Genomic DNA, 15,662 nt, shown 5'->3' with positions numbered 1-15,662 from the left:
GTTAGGACGATCGCTGCTTTTTAAACCATCCACACCCACCAGCTCCATCATTCAGATTGAGTTAACAGGAAGGAAATTCAACTGCAGGAGTGACATTTAAACACGAGCAAGAGAAGTGGATTGGAGGTAGGAGCGTAAAACTAAACTGCAATCGAAGTTGCAGCGGGGAAAACACACTGGGGAGAAAAAAACAAAATGTGAGAAACCACTCTTTAAAAAAATAAAGGGCGGGGGGGATTTTTCGCTCTTTCCTCACCCTCTCAAGTCGGAAATTCCCATCCAAGGTCAACGAGCCTTTTAACAATCTGTTATATAAACTGTCTCACCCGCAACGATTCCCATTGCAGGCGAGATCAGAAAATTTACCCCAAAGTTGAGAGATAAATGGTGCAACACCCGTACAATTTCAAACATGTGGTCCGTCCAAAGGTTGCTTGAATATATAGGGTCAGAATTTAGAATTTTTTTTAAAAAGTGAGGTAAACAGTGCAAACGATTGTAAAAAACTGCAAACTCTTCTTTTAAATAAATTCACACAGGTGTGACTGTATTGCAAGTAAAAGTTACAAACATGAGGACGTCAAGACAGTCAATCCATCTAAAAATAATATATCCATTTTAATTTAAAAATATATCAGAAGTTACTAACCTCAATCATGCTGTTCAATTGATTTTTCTGGCTGTTGCTTTCTTCCCAAAGATTGGTTCTCTTTTGTCGAATCTCTTCAATCTCTTCTCTCAAAGGTCGCACAACTTCATAAAATCGTACCTAAGAATGAAGGTATGATAGAAGATTATAAACATTACGACACCATAATGACTTGAGCTATATTTCACAATTTACTAAATAAGAGCTACAAAACCATGTCTTTCACCCCAATGATGCTTCAAGAACATAGGGCCATAACCTCCAACCAGCAGCGCAAACTAATTCTCTGCTGGAATTACAAGAGTTTAAAGTGCATTGAACCGCTCTGGAAAACATTGTTCAAACCTCCACTGGCTGAAGCTGTTGGAACCTGCAGCACAAGCATCCCGGAAGGCCGCAGCGCAGGGCAACACCAACAGGTTCAGGACGGCCACGTCCCCAGTTATATTGCACTGGCTGTCGGATAGCAGGTAGGTTTATCAGGTCCAGTGCGACTGACAGGCCAGGGAGACAGTGCGTGTTTAGGTGATGGAAGGTGCGTGTGATGTTTGAAATAGTTATGCTGAAGTTAGAAGTGTTTTTATTTCTTCTAACTCTTTCATAATAACTATGAGTATAACACAGGCAAAAAACAACTGAAGTTAGCAATTTAAATCGCTTTGTTGGATAGTTCCCAGCGCAGTGCAATTGTCCGGGGGAAGTTGGCACTTCTGGACCATTGCTGCATAAACCCTTACCTGAGAACTTCCCAGAGGGATTCCCCAGCACATATTTCGTGTGCCCCCAAATCCGACGTTGGGGAGCCAGGTAGTTGCAGGCTTTGAATTTTAACCTTGAATTTAAGCCTTTCTAACATTATACTTAATTAATGGAAATAAATATAATTTGAGAAGACAAATGGAGGACAGTTACAAAATCATTCAGATACAAGACTGATGGGATTCCTTGCACTGCAGCACTGTGTTGCATGGTGAAAATAGAAATTCCAGTTCCTCTCAGTCTGATAGATTTTCAAGTTTGCTGACGAGTGGGTTGGATCTCAAACAATGACGAGACAGAGTACAGGAATGAGATAGAGAATCTGATGAATTGGTGCGGCAACAATAATCTCTCCCTCAATGTCAACAAAATGAAAATGATTGTCACTGACTTCAGGAAGTGTAGTGGAGAACATGCCCCTGTCCACATCAATGGGGACGAAGTAGAAATGGTTGAAAGCTTCAAGTTTTTAGGTGTCCAGATAACGGACATCCTTCCTGGTCCCCCCATGCCAACACTATAGTTAAGAAAGCCCACCAACGCCTCTACTTTCTTAGGGGACTAAGGAAATTTGGCGTGTTAGCTACACTCTCACCAACCTTTACAGATGCACCATAGAAAGCATTCTTTCTGGTTGTATCACAGCTTGGTATGGCTCCTGCTCTGCCCAAGACCGCAAGAAACTACAAAAGGCTGTGAATGTAGCCCAATCCACCACGCAAACCAGCCTCCCATCCATGGACTCTGTCTACACTTCCTGCTGCCTCGGCAAAGTAGCCAGCATAATTAAGGACCCCACGCACTCTGGACATTCTCTCTTCCACCTTCTTCGGTCGGGAAAACGATCCAGAAGTCTGAGGTCGTGTACCAACCGACTCAAGAGCAGCTTCTTCCCTGCTGCCATCAGACTTTTGAATGGACCTACCTTGCATTAAGTTGATCTTTTTCTAACCCCTAGCTACGACTGTAACAATACATTCTGCACTCTCTCGTTTCGTTCTCTATGAACGGTATGCTCTGTCTGTATAGCGCACAAGAAACTATACTTTTCACTGTATGCTAATACCTGTGACAATAATAAATCAAATCAAATATTTAATTATTAATCAAGTTTGAATTTTACTTCTTCATGATAGCAGAACTTTAAGAAAATAACCAAATGATCATATTACTGTAGGATATCATAAACTGTTTTGTTTAGATGCGAATTCCCATAACTGCAGTTTGGTTCAGCTATACCAACTTCTGTTCTTGCTGATGGCCTTCCTTAGATATATCTTCCGTTAAATTTTTGTTGAACGCATAACTAACCACTTCACTTGCTTATGGCAGTGGCCCTAAAGTCAGCACAAGAAATATTTAACAATGACTTCTGTTAACAATTTAACATTTATATAACTCCTTTCAGGAGAAAAACATTCCAAGGGGCACCAGGTTGTAAAACAATTTGGAGGGTCAACTATAAGCTTAGAGATAGAGGTGGGAATTAAGGTGGATCTTAAACAGGGAGAGGGCAGTGAAGAGGTAGAGCAGTGTAGCAAAGAAAATCCAGACTTTAAGGTAGATGGAAAAAAATGCTGGCAATATTAGATTGAAAAGATTGGGAGGTGCAGAAGGGGCCAGGGTTGGAGGAACAGAGTTGCGAAGGGGTGGAGAAGGCTACAAAGATAGGAAGCTGTGAGGCCACTGGACATTTAAATAGAAGGACGAGAACGTTGAATAGAAGGCATGAATGGATGGTAAACGCAGGATGCTGAATGAGCAGAGATGGTTGCAGGATTGAATTGGGGCTGCAGAGTTTTGGATCAGCTGAAGTTTATGGCACACTCGACGGTGAGAGCCTTGCGAGTAAGTACTGAGTCTGGACTTGATAGAGGTGAGGAAGAGGGTTTCAACAGCAGCTGGGCAGAAACAGCAGCAGAAATGGGTAAAGTTTGGGAGGTGAGAGTAGGCATGTTTTTTGTGAGATGTGGAGTCAGAAGTTCAATGTGAGATCAAGAGGAAATAGAGATTGCCAACCGCCTGGTTCAATTTAAGATAATGGCAGAAGAAGGGAATAGAATTCATGATGAAAATATTGTTCAGATCATGTTTCTTTCTATTGTGTCTCTGCTCTCACTCAGTCCTTCAACAGGACTTAGTCTCCAGGTGGGAGAATTCCAGCCAATGGTTTTCAAGTATGATACTATGGCACCATCTAGTGAGCAAAAACTGATCACTGCAGATCCAGTAACACGTGGAGGAAAATAAGCAGCTGTGTTTTTTTTAAGTGAACTATTGAATATCAAGTTTACACTTAATTGGACATAATCCAGGATACGTTGAAAATTAATTGCTGCTGGCAGGTTTACCGTACTTTCACTTTCTCGTACTGTATTTTCAAAGAATAAAAGCCCTAAATAAAAATCCATAGCTTTGTAGAATTATATAACAGCACAGAAATAGCTATTTAGCCAATACTCTGCATTCCAGCTCTTTGAGAGAAACTGTTTAGTTAGTCCCTCTGACTGCTGCTTCTCTGCACCTGAATAACATTCTTTTATATTTTGCATTTCAAGTCACTTAACTCTCCTTCTTCATGCAGTTCTCCCCAATGCATCCATTCACCTTGATGTTTCTTCATTTTTTTATCACAGCATCTCTACAGTGCAGGAGGCAATCTGACCCATTGAGTCTGCACCAACCACAATCCCACCCAGGCCCTAACATATGTGTAACCTCACATATTTACCCTGCTAGTCCCCCTGACACTAGGGTCAAATTAGCATGGCCAATCAAGCTAACCCGCACATCTTTGGACTGTGGGAGGAAACTGGAGCACCCGGAGGAAACCCACGCAGACACGAGGAGAAGGTGTAAACTCCACACAGACAGTGACCCCAGCCGGGAATCAAACCTGGGTCCCTGGAGCTGTGAGGCAGCAGTGCTAACCACCGTGCCGCCTTTCTACTCTCATTCTCAACCAATTCCACACAGGATCACAATATTTTCATTTGTTTCCCAATCTTTAAATGCTCCCCACCATGCTAGCTTAAATCTATCCCTACAGTGCCATTAATGGGAATTGTACATAACCGCTGCTTATGGCAATTAAATATTTTCCTCAACAGTACTGTGCAGTTAAAGAATTCGATTGCAGGGAAATCTCGCTGTTAAAGATTTTACTTACAGATACATATTCAGGGATGGAAAGCTGGTCTTCAGACCTGGTTTTCAATTCTGCATACTGATCTTCAGTCAATTCCAGATCGCGCAAACTGCGGCGGATGTCACCTGCTCGTTCCTGCAGCTGCTGATTCGTCTCTTCAAGTTGTTTCTGTCTCTCTAAAATGGTTTCCATTTCTTGCTTTCGTAGATCTTGACGTCTCCTGTGCCATAGAATAAAATCATTTGTTGGCAGCAGGTGTCATTTTTAAAATATATATATATTTTCTTTTCCTGTGATGTATCAGAACTGATAGCATCAGGAGCAGAGAAACAAAAAATATGAAAATTATTGGATTATCTGACTCAAAATTACACCTTGTATGTACCAGCCATTCTGATTTTTGCCCTCCAATTTATCTCCAGATACAGCAGTAGGTTCAGATGTTATTGGCACTTATGCTAAACATTCATAGAATCCCGAGTGCAAAATGATGCCATGTGGCCCAAACTCCAAGTCATCCAAGGACGGAATTGAACCCGGGTCCCTGGCGCTGTGAAGCAGCAGTGCTAATCACTTACCAAAAAATAAATCAGAATTAATTCTACATTGGAAACATTTGTTTTTGCCCCACAGGGATTCTATTGGAGGGGCTACAGCTCTAAAGTTTGGAAAACTGAATACAAGGACAGCACATTTCAAATATCATACCGTCCATGTGCTGCAGACTTACCTGGCATCGTCCTGCTGAACTTTCAGCTGGTTCTCCAAGCGGACCTGCAGCAACTGCTTCTGGTGAAGAGAGTCATTCAGCCTTTCCTCCAAGTCTTCTATCTGTACAGCAGAGAAACAGCGTAAGAACTGGGGGTCTGGGCAGAGTCGGGGAGCGTGGTGGTTGAAAACAAAGCATTACTGCAGATGCAGAATGTTGCTTGCTTCTGTAAAATGTTTCCCACTTGCACTGAAAAACAGATTCCGACAGCAGGGTTCAAACTTAGTCAAGGTACCTCACAAATGGCCAACGAAAAATCAAAGATGGGCGTGAGGAAGGCTCGGTGGCACAGTAAGTTAGCACTGCTGCCTCACAGCTCCAGGGACCTGGGTTCGATTCCAGGCTTGGGTCACTGTCTGTGTGGAGTTTGCACATTCTCCCCATGTCGGCATGGGTTTCCTCCGGGTGCTCGGTTTCTTCCCACGGTCCAAAGATGTGCGGGTTAGGTTGATTAGCCACGCTAAATTGTCCCTCAGTGTCCCAGGATGCGTAGGTTAGAGGGTTTAGCGGGATAAATATGTGGGGTTACGGGGATAGGGCCTGGGTGGGATTGCGGTCGGTGCAGACTCGATGGGCCGAATGGCCTCCTCCTGCACTGTGGGGATTCTATGAAAAAATATAAAATATCTGGAAGAAAAGTCACCCCTATTGATATATTGTAACATCTGGTCCAAAACCCGGAAAAAAACAATTTGTCCGGTATATTTTTTCAGCTGGTCCTGCAGTTCCCACACTTGTCACTTGCGATGCCACAACAGTCTTGAAACCACTGGATCGATGCCAGGAAGATGAGTTCAAACTTTCAAAGTTGCTGCCCCTAGCCCTTTTTTATCTAATCCAATGTATCCAGGATCTTTTGCCATCTTGCAAGCAGGCAGCTGTAGTGTGGGGCTGCTTCCCCAGCTTTATGCCCTCCTCCGTCCCTCCCCCAGTCAGAGCTGTTTGCGATTGCTGGTGCAGTTCATCTCACTGTCAGCTGCTGATGGTTCTTTCTCTCCCTCTGGTTTGTAGGTTACAGAAGATGAAATTAACATTAACTGTCCATCAAAGCGCTGCCTCCCCTCAGTGACAATATAAGTGGAGAGAGCGAGAGGGCACATTTTTTGCAATGTTAAATATTTATGTGTTTGTGTATGGAATTTTCTCTCTCACTTTCCAGAATTGCCAGAAAAGCACTGATCTGGAAATAGGATTTTGGACATTTTAACCTGATTATTTTAGTCAAACCTGTGCTCTCAGGGTTGCTCCACCTACTTTTCAACATATTTTCGATGTATCCTCTTTAAAATAAAACAAAATTATTGTCCCGATAGCAAACAGACACCTTTGATCAAACATATTTACAGATCAGTGCTTTCCTGACAATAATGGAAGAAAACTCTGGATACAACCACATACATATCATAAAGTCCCTGTAATCTCTTTTCACTCACATTATGTGTGTGTGTTTGTGTGTGAGAGGCAGTTTTTTTTCCATAGAAGATACCACGGTAAAAAATAATTTTGACCATGGCTTAAAGGAGATTCAGTATCAGATGTCTCAGTGGTGTGATTGCATGAGAGAAGGTGCAGAGGAGATTCACCAGGATGTTGCCAGAGCGTTTCAGCTCTGAAGAGAGGCTGGTTAGGCGGGGGGTTGTTTTCCTTAGAGCAGAGAAGGCTGAGGGGGGGGGGGGGGGACCTGATCGAGGAGTACAAAATTATGACGGACAGATAGGGTAGATAGGAAGAAACATTTCCTCCAGGGGACACAGATTTAAGGTAAGGGACAAGAGACTTAGAGGGGATTTGAGGAAAAAACCTTTTCACCCAGACGGCGATGGGAATCTGGAACTCACTGCTTGAAAGGGTGGTAAAAGTGGGAACCTCACAACATTTAAGAAGTATTTAGATGAGCACTTGAAACACCACAGCATATGGGACTACAGAGCCAAGTGCTGGAAAATAGAATTGGACTAAATAGATAGCTGCTTTGATGGCCGACATAGACAAGATGGGCTGAATGGCCTCTCTTTGTGCTGTAAAACTCTATCGGCGGGGTTTTACAACCTCGCTCGGGCGAGATCATAAATCTGGCCCGAGGCCAATGGAGATTTCCGTTCTGGGAACCTCGCCCGCCCAGATTCCAGTGCCTATGACTGTGAAAATAAGTCACGATCCAGTATTCCACATTTAATAATTTATCCGCCTAATTATAAAATAGCTGCATATATAAAGGGCTAAACTAATTCCTTTGGTAAGCTTCCCTGTAAATTCATGAACAACCCTGTTAATTTTGCACTTGTAAAATGGGTAAACCAGCAAAGGTTGCAAATGTCCCACTGGATCCTCACAGTAAGAAGTCTCATAACACCAGGTTAAAGTCCAACAGGTTTATTTGGTAGCAAAATCCACTAGCTTTCGGAGCGCTGCCCCTTCGTCAGGAACCATTGAGGGAAAGGAGAATTTGTTCTGCAATATCACGAGAGGAGAAAACGTTTTGGCGATATTGTACAAAGTTAGTACAAAGCATGCATTCAGTAATAAAGAGGAACTCTTCACCTCTGCACAATTAGGTGTTTAAAAAAATGCAGCATTGTCCCAAGAAATATTTTCTACGAATTTGTTGTATACTAAACATTGTTAAAAAGTATAAGCGCTGTTAAACTTTTTCTTCTCCATTCAAAGAAGAAATAGCAGTCACTGAGAGTAGAAAAGTTACTTGGAGCAGGTCAGCATTATGGCAAGTTAGTGCTATCATCTTTCCATATTCCAGAAAACAGGTAACTTGGCCCAACTGGTCTGTGATGGTGTTTATGCTTCACATCAGCCGCCTTTCATCTCACACCATCCAACTGTGTCAGCATATCCTTCTACTTCTTTCTCTCTCATACACATATATGGCTTCCCCTTAGAAGTATCTATGCGGTAGTCTGAACTACATGTTAAGTTCATTTATATATTAGTGTCACAAGTAAGCTTACATTAACACTGCAATGAAGTTACTGTGAAAATTCCCTAGTCACCACACTCCGGTGCCCAGGCCCTATCCCCGGAACCCCACATATTTACCCCGGTAATCCCTCTAACCAAGCAATCCGGGACACTGAGAGGAGAAATTAGCATAGCCAATGCACCCAACCAGCACGGAGGAAACCCACGCAGATGTGGGGAGAACGTGCAAACTCCACACAGACAGTGACCCAAGCCGGGAATCAAACTCAGGTCCCTGGTGCTGTGAGGCAGCAGTGCTAACCACTGTGCCACTGTGGTGGCAATTAAGACATTCTAACTGCTTGTTCAACAATTTAAAACATTAATGTGCCCTGTTCAGACTAATTTAAAGAGCTTACTTTCGTGAGGTATTCCACCTTCAGGTTGTCAATGATCAGGTTTTTCTGTGATAGTTCAATTTTCAGGAGTTGGAGGTTGTGAAGAAGCTCCTTCCTCTCAATGAGCTGTTTGGTGACTTTGGTGGTGGCTTCTCTCTCTTCAGATGAAGAAATGTCATCCGTCGGCACAGTTGTTTCTAAACTGATGTCCTCGGACTCAAATGAGCTGGAAATGTGGGCTTTGGTGTCATCTTTACATTTCTTCCGGGACATGGCTTTCTTCTGGAAGATTTACTGCGACACGGGATGAAGACACTGGATCTTAAACATGAAACAAAGAACTTTTAACCCTCTCTTCCTCAAAAGGTGAGGATGGGCTGATCGCCTCCTCCTAATGACCCACAGAAACGGGTTACAAACAACATAATAAATTGGGGTTTTAATAAAGCAATATTTTAAAAGGAAAATAAGTAGAAAAAAAACGGTTAAAACCAAAAAAAAACAATCAGTTGTTGTTGAAAGTTCTTTGTGCCCAAGTCAGGGAAGTACCTGTTTTTTTGGTACTCATTCACAGAACGTTGGCACCACTGGCAAGACTTATTGTCCATCCCTAATTGTTCAAGGTGGCGAACCACCTTCTTGAAAAGTTGCAGTTTGTACCGAAATACTCAGCACGTCAGACAGCATCCGCGGAGATAAAGATCAGAGTTAACGGACAAGATTTTCCAGCCATGTGTTTCCCACCGGCGGGAGGTGGCGCGTTGTTTGCTAGTGGCAGGATTCTCTGGTTCTGCCGCTGTCAATGGGAATTTCCATTGACGTCACCCCACACCGGCGGGAAACCTGCAGGCGGGGGTGCGCGCTGCCGGCGGGACCGGAGAATCCCACCAGCGTGAACGGCTGGAGAATTTCGGCCAACAGGTGCAGGCATGTCACAGATCTGAATGTTAACGCTGTTCTTATCTCCATAGATGCGGCCAGATCTGTTGGGTATTTCCTGCATATTTTATTTTTTATTTCAGATTTCCAGCACCTGCACCATTTTGCTCTTGCTGTTCGTTAAATGCAAGTACACCCACAGCGCTGTTAGGTAGGAAGTTCCAGATTTTGATCCAGTGACAGTGAAAGGGCGGCGATATAATTGTAAGTATATTCGTAAGTCAGGATGGCTGTGTGACTTGGGAGGGAAGTGTGAAGGTGGTGATGTTCCCATGCATCTATTGCCCGTGGCCTTCTGGATGGTACAAATCACGGGGTGGGGGGAGGGGGTGTAAGAGAGAGGAGAGGTGGGGTGTCAGAAGTCAGTATACTTGGCAGGTGGTACACAACGAAGCCATGGTGCATCATTGGGATAGGGAGTGATGGGGTGTCAATCAACAAAACTCTTTTGTCCTGCGGTGGTGTTGAGCTTCTCGAATGTTGATGGCACTGCATTCATCCAGGCAAATGGAAATTATCCACCATGCTCCTGACCTAAGGCTTTACCAGTGGCTAAAAGGCTTTGGAGTGTCAAGAGGAGAGTCTGACCCTTTCTTGTAGCTACAGCAAGGGTTCCAAACTGGGGTCCAGGGGATCTGTGGCAAGACAGGCATATTTGTCAAATGCTGCAGAGCTGCTTGTCCAATGTGAGAAGGCGATGCAGCTGACAAATGTATTTGTGACTGTGTGCCTCTATAGCTAGAAAAGGCTTGTTCACATTTGATTTCTGTTTTCGCACTTACTTCATGGCAAAAGAAAAGGGCATTGACATTAAGATAAAGGCAAAATACCGCGGATGCTGGAATCTGAAACAAAAACAGAAAATGCTGGAAAATCTCAGCAGGTCTGATGATGGAGAGAGAATAGAGCCAACGTTTCTTCATCAGACATAATGGGGCATCAACATAATGCTTGGGGTACCCCGATGCACTTGGGAAGTTCTTTTGCATTGCCTTTTGTGTCAGCTATCGATGTTCTGCTTTGTTTAAAGTTTAATTATTTATCACACGTAGTCTTACATTAACACTGCAATGAAGTTACCATGAAAATCCCCTAGTTGCCACACTCTGGCGCCTGTTTTGGGTACACAGAGAATTTAGCATGGCCAATGCACCTAACCAGAGCATCTTTGGACTGTGGGAGGAAACTGGAGCACCCGGAGGAAACCCACACAGACACGGGGAGAACGTGCAAACTCCACACAGACAGTGACCCAAGCCGGGAATCAAACCCGAGTCCCTGGCGCTGTGAGGCAGCCGTGCTAACCACCGCGCCACCAATCTTGTTCTTTCTCCTGTCTTCTTTTTTTCCCCAACAGAAGGAATGAACCTTCCAGTATCTGCAGTAGTTTGCTTTGTGTGTTTGAAGAGTTTGGATCACCTCCACCTCCCAAAAAGAAGTTTGAGCCAGTCCTTCTCCTCCCTGAGTGTTAAATTTCCAAGCTGTGTGTGATTTCCAGCATTTGGCATTGCAATGCTATTAATTTTAGTTACATTTAAACACAGCATCTGCTTTGGTGGGGGGTGTGATTTGAAGCAGATTTTTTTTCTCCAACTGTTGATCAAAGAGAAAGAGAATCATCTCCTGTTTTAAACAAAAGCAGAGTTAGTTGTCGTTATGATTGTACCAGAGGCCCATGGTAACCATGGCGCTCGCACAGTGAGCTCCCGAACCCGTGCCCTGTCCCGCTCTCAGTCACACCAGCACCGACTTACCCGGCTCAGCCACCGCTAGAAATCAAACACACTCTGCTGCAACTTGAAAATGCCGCCTTAGACCCCCAGCCACTAACCCACCAACATCCCGAACAAGGCCAGGGAAATAGGCACCAGCAGCGCCCCCTGCCCTGGATGACCAGGTCCCGCAGCGCCCTCTGCCCTGGAGGACCGCGTCCTGCAGCGCCACCGTGCCCTGGAGGACCTCGCCCTGCAACCCCCTCACTGCCCTGGAGGACCAAGTCCCGCAGCGCCCCCTGCTCTGGAGGACCGCGTCCTGCAGCTCCACTGTGCACTGGAGGATCGCGTCCTGCATCGCCCCCTGCCCTGGAGGACCAGATCCCGCAGCACCCCTGCTCTGGAGGATCGCGTCCTGCAGCGCCCCCTGCTCCGGAGGACCCGCCTCCCGCAGCGCCCCCGACTCTGGATGATCGCGTTCTGCAGCGCCTCCTGCTCTGGAGGACCACGTCCCGCAGCGCCCCCTGCTCTGGAGGACCGGGTGGGTTATAATCATCACCCAGCGTCTGAAGTTGGCCGACCAAAAAATGGCATCGACCCTTCATATTATATTTTGGATAAACACTATAATATAGCATTTTCCACTATAATATAGCATTGATTCACACCCCAAACAAGTTTAAAGTTTATTTATTAGTATCACAAGTCGGCTTACATTAACACTGCAATGTAGTTACTGTGACAATCCCTTTCCCAAAACCAGAGGATTTCAGCTCATAAAAAAATGAAAAACCTAACAACAGACTGAACAGAAGGAGAGAAATAAATGGGAACAAAACATAGATGGAAGGAAGGGGTATTGGCGGGAGAACCCCTTTCAAATATGATTTCTCACAGAAATGTGACAGCCCAGGAGGCCGTTTGGTTCATCGTGACTGCACGTGTCCACCAAATGAGTTATTCACCCAGTAGCATTCTCCCTCCCCCCCGTAACCCTGCACATTCGTCCTTTTCAGATAACGGTCTAATTCCCTTTTGAGAAGCACGTGTCCTCTTGATCCTTTCACAAGTGGAACAGTTTCTCCGTATCTGCTCTCTCCAGACTACGGAGGATTTTGAATACCTTCGTCAAATCGTATCTCAATCTACTCTTCTCCAAGGAAAATATCCCATTTCCCAAATCTCTCTACATAAACTGAAGTTCCTCATCCTTGGAATCTTTTCTGCACTCACTCTGGTGCCTTCACATCCTTCAAAAAGTGCACAGTCCAGAACTGGACACAATACTCCAGCTTAGGCTGAACGAAAGTCTTATACAACCTCCTTGCTCTTGAACTCCATGCCCCTATTAATAAAGCCTAGAATACTTTATGCTTTTCTAAACCACTCTGCATGGCGGCACAGTGGTTAGCACTGCTGCCTCACAGCTCTAGGGACCTGGGTTCAATTCCGGCTTTGGGTCCCTGTGTGGAGTTTGCACGTTCTCCATGTGTCTGTGTGGGTTTCCTCCGGGTGCTCCGGTTTCCTCCCACAATCCAAAGATGCTTGGGTTAAGTTGATTGGCTATGCTAAATTGACCCTAGTGTTAGGGGATTAACAGGGTCAACATGTGGGATTGTGATCGGTGCAGACTTGATGGGTTGAACGGCCTCCTTCTGCACTGTAGGGATTCTATGATCTGTCCTGCCACTATCAATGACTTCTGCATTGAAATGTTCACGTAAACATTAAAATGGAACTCCAGTCTTACTAATTAAAAAAATACTAGGGCTTTTGACCAATTTGAACTCTTTTTTTGATTTGATTTATTGTCACATGTAATGATACACAGTGAAAAGTATTATTTCTTGTGCGCTATACAAAGCCTACCATTCATAGAGTAGATAGGGTTGAAGGAAAGGAGAGAGTGTAGAATGTAGTGTTACAGTCATAGCTAGTATGTAGAGAAAGATCAACTTAATATAAGGTAGGTCCATTCAAAAGTCTGATGGCAGCAGGGAAGAAGCTGTTCTCGAGTCGGTTGGTACATGACCTCAGACTTTAGTATCTTTTTCCCGACAGAAGAAGGTGAAAAGGAGTATATCTGGGATTCTTGATTATGCTGGCTGCTTTTCTGAGGCAGCGGGAAGTGTAGACAGAGTCAATGGATGGGAGGCTGGTTTGTGTGATGGACTGGACTTCGTTTAAATCTTTTGTGGTTTCCTGCGGTCTTGGTTGGAGCAGGAGCCATACCAAGCTGTGATACATCCGGAAAGGATGCTTTCTGTGGTGCATCTGTAAAAATTGGTGAGAGGCACAGTGGACATGCCGAATTTCCTAAGCCTTCTGAGAAAGTAGAGGCATTGGTGGGCTTCTTAATGATGGCATCAGCACGGAGGGACCAGGACAAATTGTTGGTGATCTGGACACCTAGAAACTTGAAGCTCTCCTGGCCATTTCTACTTCATCCCTGTTGATGTAAACAGGGGCCTGTTCTCCACTACGCTTCCTGAAGTCGATGACCATCTCCTTCATCGTATTGACATTGTGGGAGAGATTATTGTCGTTGCATTTTTTTCACCAGATTCTCTTTCCCTTTCTGTACTCTGTTTCATCGTTGTTTGAGATCCAACCCACTGCGGTGGTATCATCATAATGCCATGCTGTTTGTTGAGATAAGCTGTCAAAAGGGGCCATACATGCAACAATATGAATTAACAGCATCCATTTCACACTGTGAGCCTGCTCCGCCATTCAATAAGAGCATAGCTGATCCAATTCAACAACATTTTTCTGGCTATCGTCTATTATCTTCTCAGGGAGGGCAGCAAAACTTAAGGGATGCCAGTAAAACTTACCTGAAATGGTCTATAACTTAAGGCATATTGGTAAAACGTATCCAAAATGGTCCAAAACTTAAGCGATACTAGTAAAACCTATCCAAAATGGTCTAAGACATAAACGATACAAGTAAAATTTATCCAAAATGGTCTTAGGGGAAAGAAGTAAGTTTTAAACCATTTAGGATGGGTTTACCTCTTTCCCCTAAAGACCATTTTGGATAAATTTTACTTGTATCGTTTATGTCTTAGACCATTTTGGATAGGTTTTACTCGTATCACTTAAGTTTTGGACCATTTTGGATAAGTTTTCCTGGTATTCATGAAATCCCTACAGTGCAGAAGGAGGCCATTCGCCACATTGAATCTGCACCGACAACAATCCCACTCAGGCCCTATCTCCACAACCCCACACATTTACCAAGGCGAATCCCTCTAACCTACACATTCTGGGACACTAAGGGGCAATTTAGCATAGCCAATCAACCTAAGCTGCACATCTTTGGAGTGTGGGAGGAAACCAGAGCACCTGGAGGAAACCCACGCAGACAAAGGGAGAATGTACAAACTCCACACAGACAGTGACCCAAGCCGGGAATCGAACCCAGGTCCCTCCCTGAAGCTGTGAGGTAGCAGTACTAACCACTGTGCTACCATGCAGCCCAGGTTCCTTAGGTTTTAGACCATTTCAGTTAAGTTTTACCAGTATGCCTTAAGCTTTAGACCATTCCGGATAGATTTTACCGTGATTCCTAAAGTTTTAGACCATTTTGGATGCATTTTACCAGTATTCCTTAAGTTTTAGGTTTAAGGAATACTGGTAGAATGCATCCAAAATGGGCTAAAACTTTAGGAATCATGGTAAAATCTATCCGGAATGGTCTAAAGCTTAAGGCATACTGGTAAAACTTAACTGAAATGGTCTAAAACCTAAGGAACCTGGGCTGCATGGTAGCACAGTGGTTAGTACTGCTACCTCACAGCTCCAGGGACCTGGGTTCGATTCCCGGCTAGGGTCACTGTCTGTGTGGAGTTTGCACATTCTCCCTTTGTGTGGGTTTCCTCCGGGTGCTCCGGTTTCCTCCCACACTCCAAAGATGTGCAGCTTAGGTTGATTGGCTATGCTAAATTGCCCCTTAGTGTCCCAGAATGTGTAGGTTAGAGGGATTCGCCTTGGTAAATGTGTGGGGTTGTGGAGATAGGGCCTGGGTGGGATTGTTGTCGGTGCAGATTCAATGTGGCGAATGGCCTCCTTCTGCACTGTAGGGAATACCAGGAAAACTTATCCAAAATGGTCCAAAACTTAAGTGATACGAGTAAAACCTATCTGACTTAAGGGATACCAGTAAAAGTTATCCGAAATGGGCTTGTAAACCTTAATGGGACTCCAGTCTTCCTGATTTAAGAAAAAACTAGGTCTTTTGACCAATTTGAGCTGGTTTTCCCGCTTTTTAAAAATGTATTTTTGCACGCTTGGGGGGAAATGATGGGGAGAAAGGGGATTTACTTAGTTCTGAGTTGAGTGTTGTTTGGGTGTTTGACAGTAAGGGAGGGGG

General features: G+C 44.3%; 1 protein-coding gene across 2 annotated transcripts in view; it reads right to left on the bottom strand.

The window, feature by feature from the left end:
- pibf1 (progesterone immunomodulatory binding factor 1) overlaps positions 1-15,662 on the bottom strand; it is a 121,067-nt gene that overhangs the window by 105,053 nt on the left and 352 nt on the right. Inside the window, exons 1-5 of one of the 2 annotated variants that reach the window (XM_078221573.1) lie at positions 11,330-11,466; positions 8,658-8,957; positions 5,287-5,387; positions 4,578-4,776; positions 650-769 (exon numbers count right to left, since the gene is read on the bottom strand). In XM_078221573.1, coding sequence (XP_078077699.1) covers positions 650-769; positions 4,578-4,776; positions 5,287-5,387; positions 8,658-8,909 — 672 coding nt within the window. In that variant the 5' untranslated portion in view covers positions 8,910-8,957; positions 11,330-11,466. Of the gene's footprint in view, positions 1-649; positions 770-4,577; positions 4,777-5,286; positions 5,388-8,657; positions 8,958-11,329; positions 11,467-15,662 lie in introns of those variants that run through there. The other variant, XM_078221574.1, reaches the window with a different exon arrangement.

The sequence above is a fragment of the Mustelus asterias genome, chromosome 10 (genome assembly GCF_964213995.1).
Source record: "Mustelus asterias chromosome 10, sMusAst1.hap1.1, whole genome shotgun sequence".
NCBI lineage: Eukaryota > Metazoa > Chordata > Chondrichthyes > Carcharhiniformes > Triakidae > Mustelus > Mustelus asterias.
The sequence above is the reverse complement of the archived record's forward strand: the minus strand, read 5'-3'. Positions and strand labels throughout refer to the sequence as shown.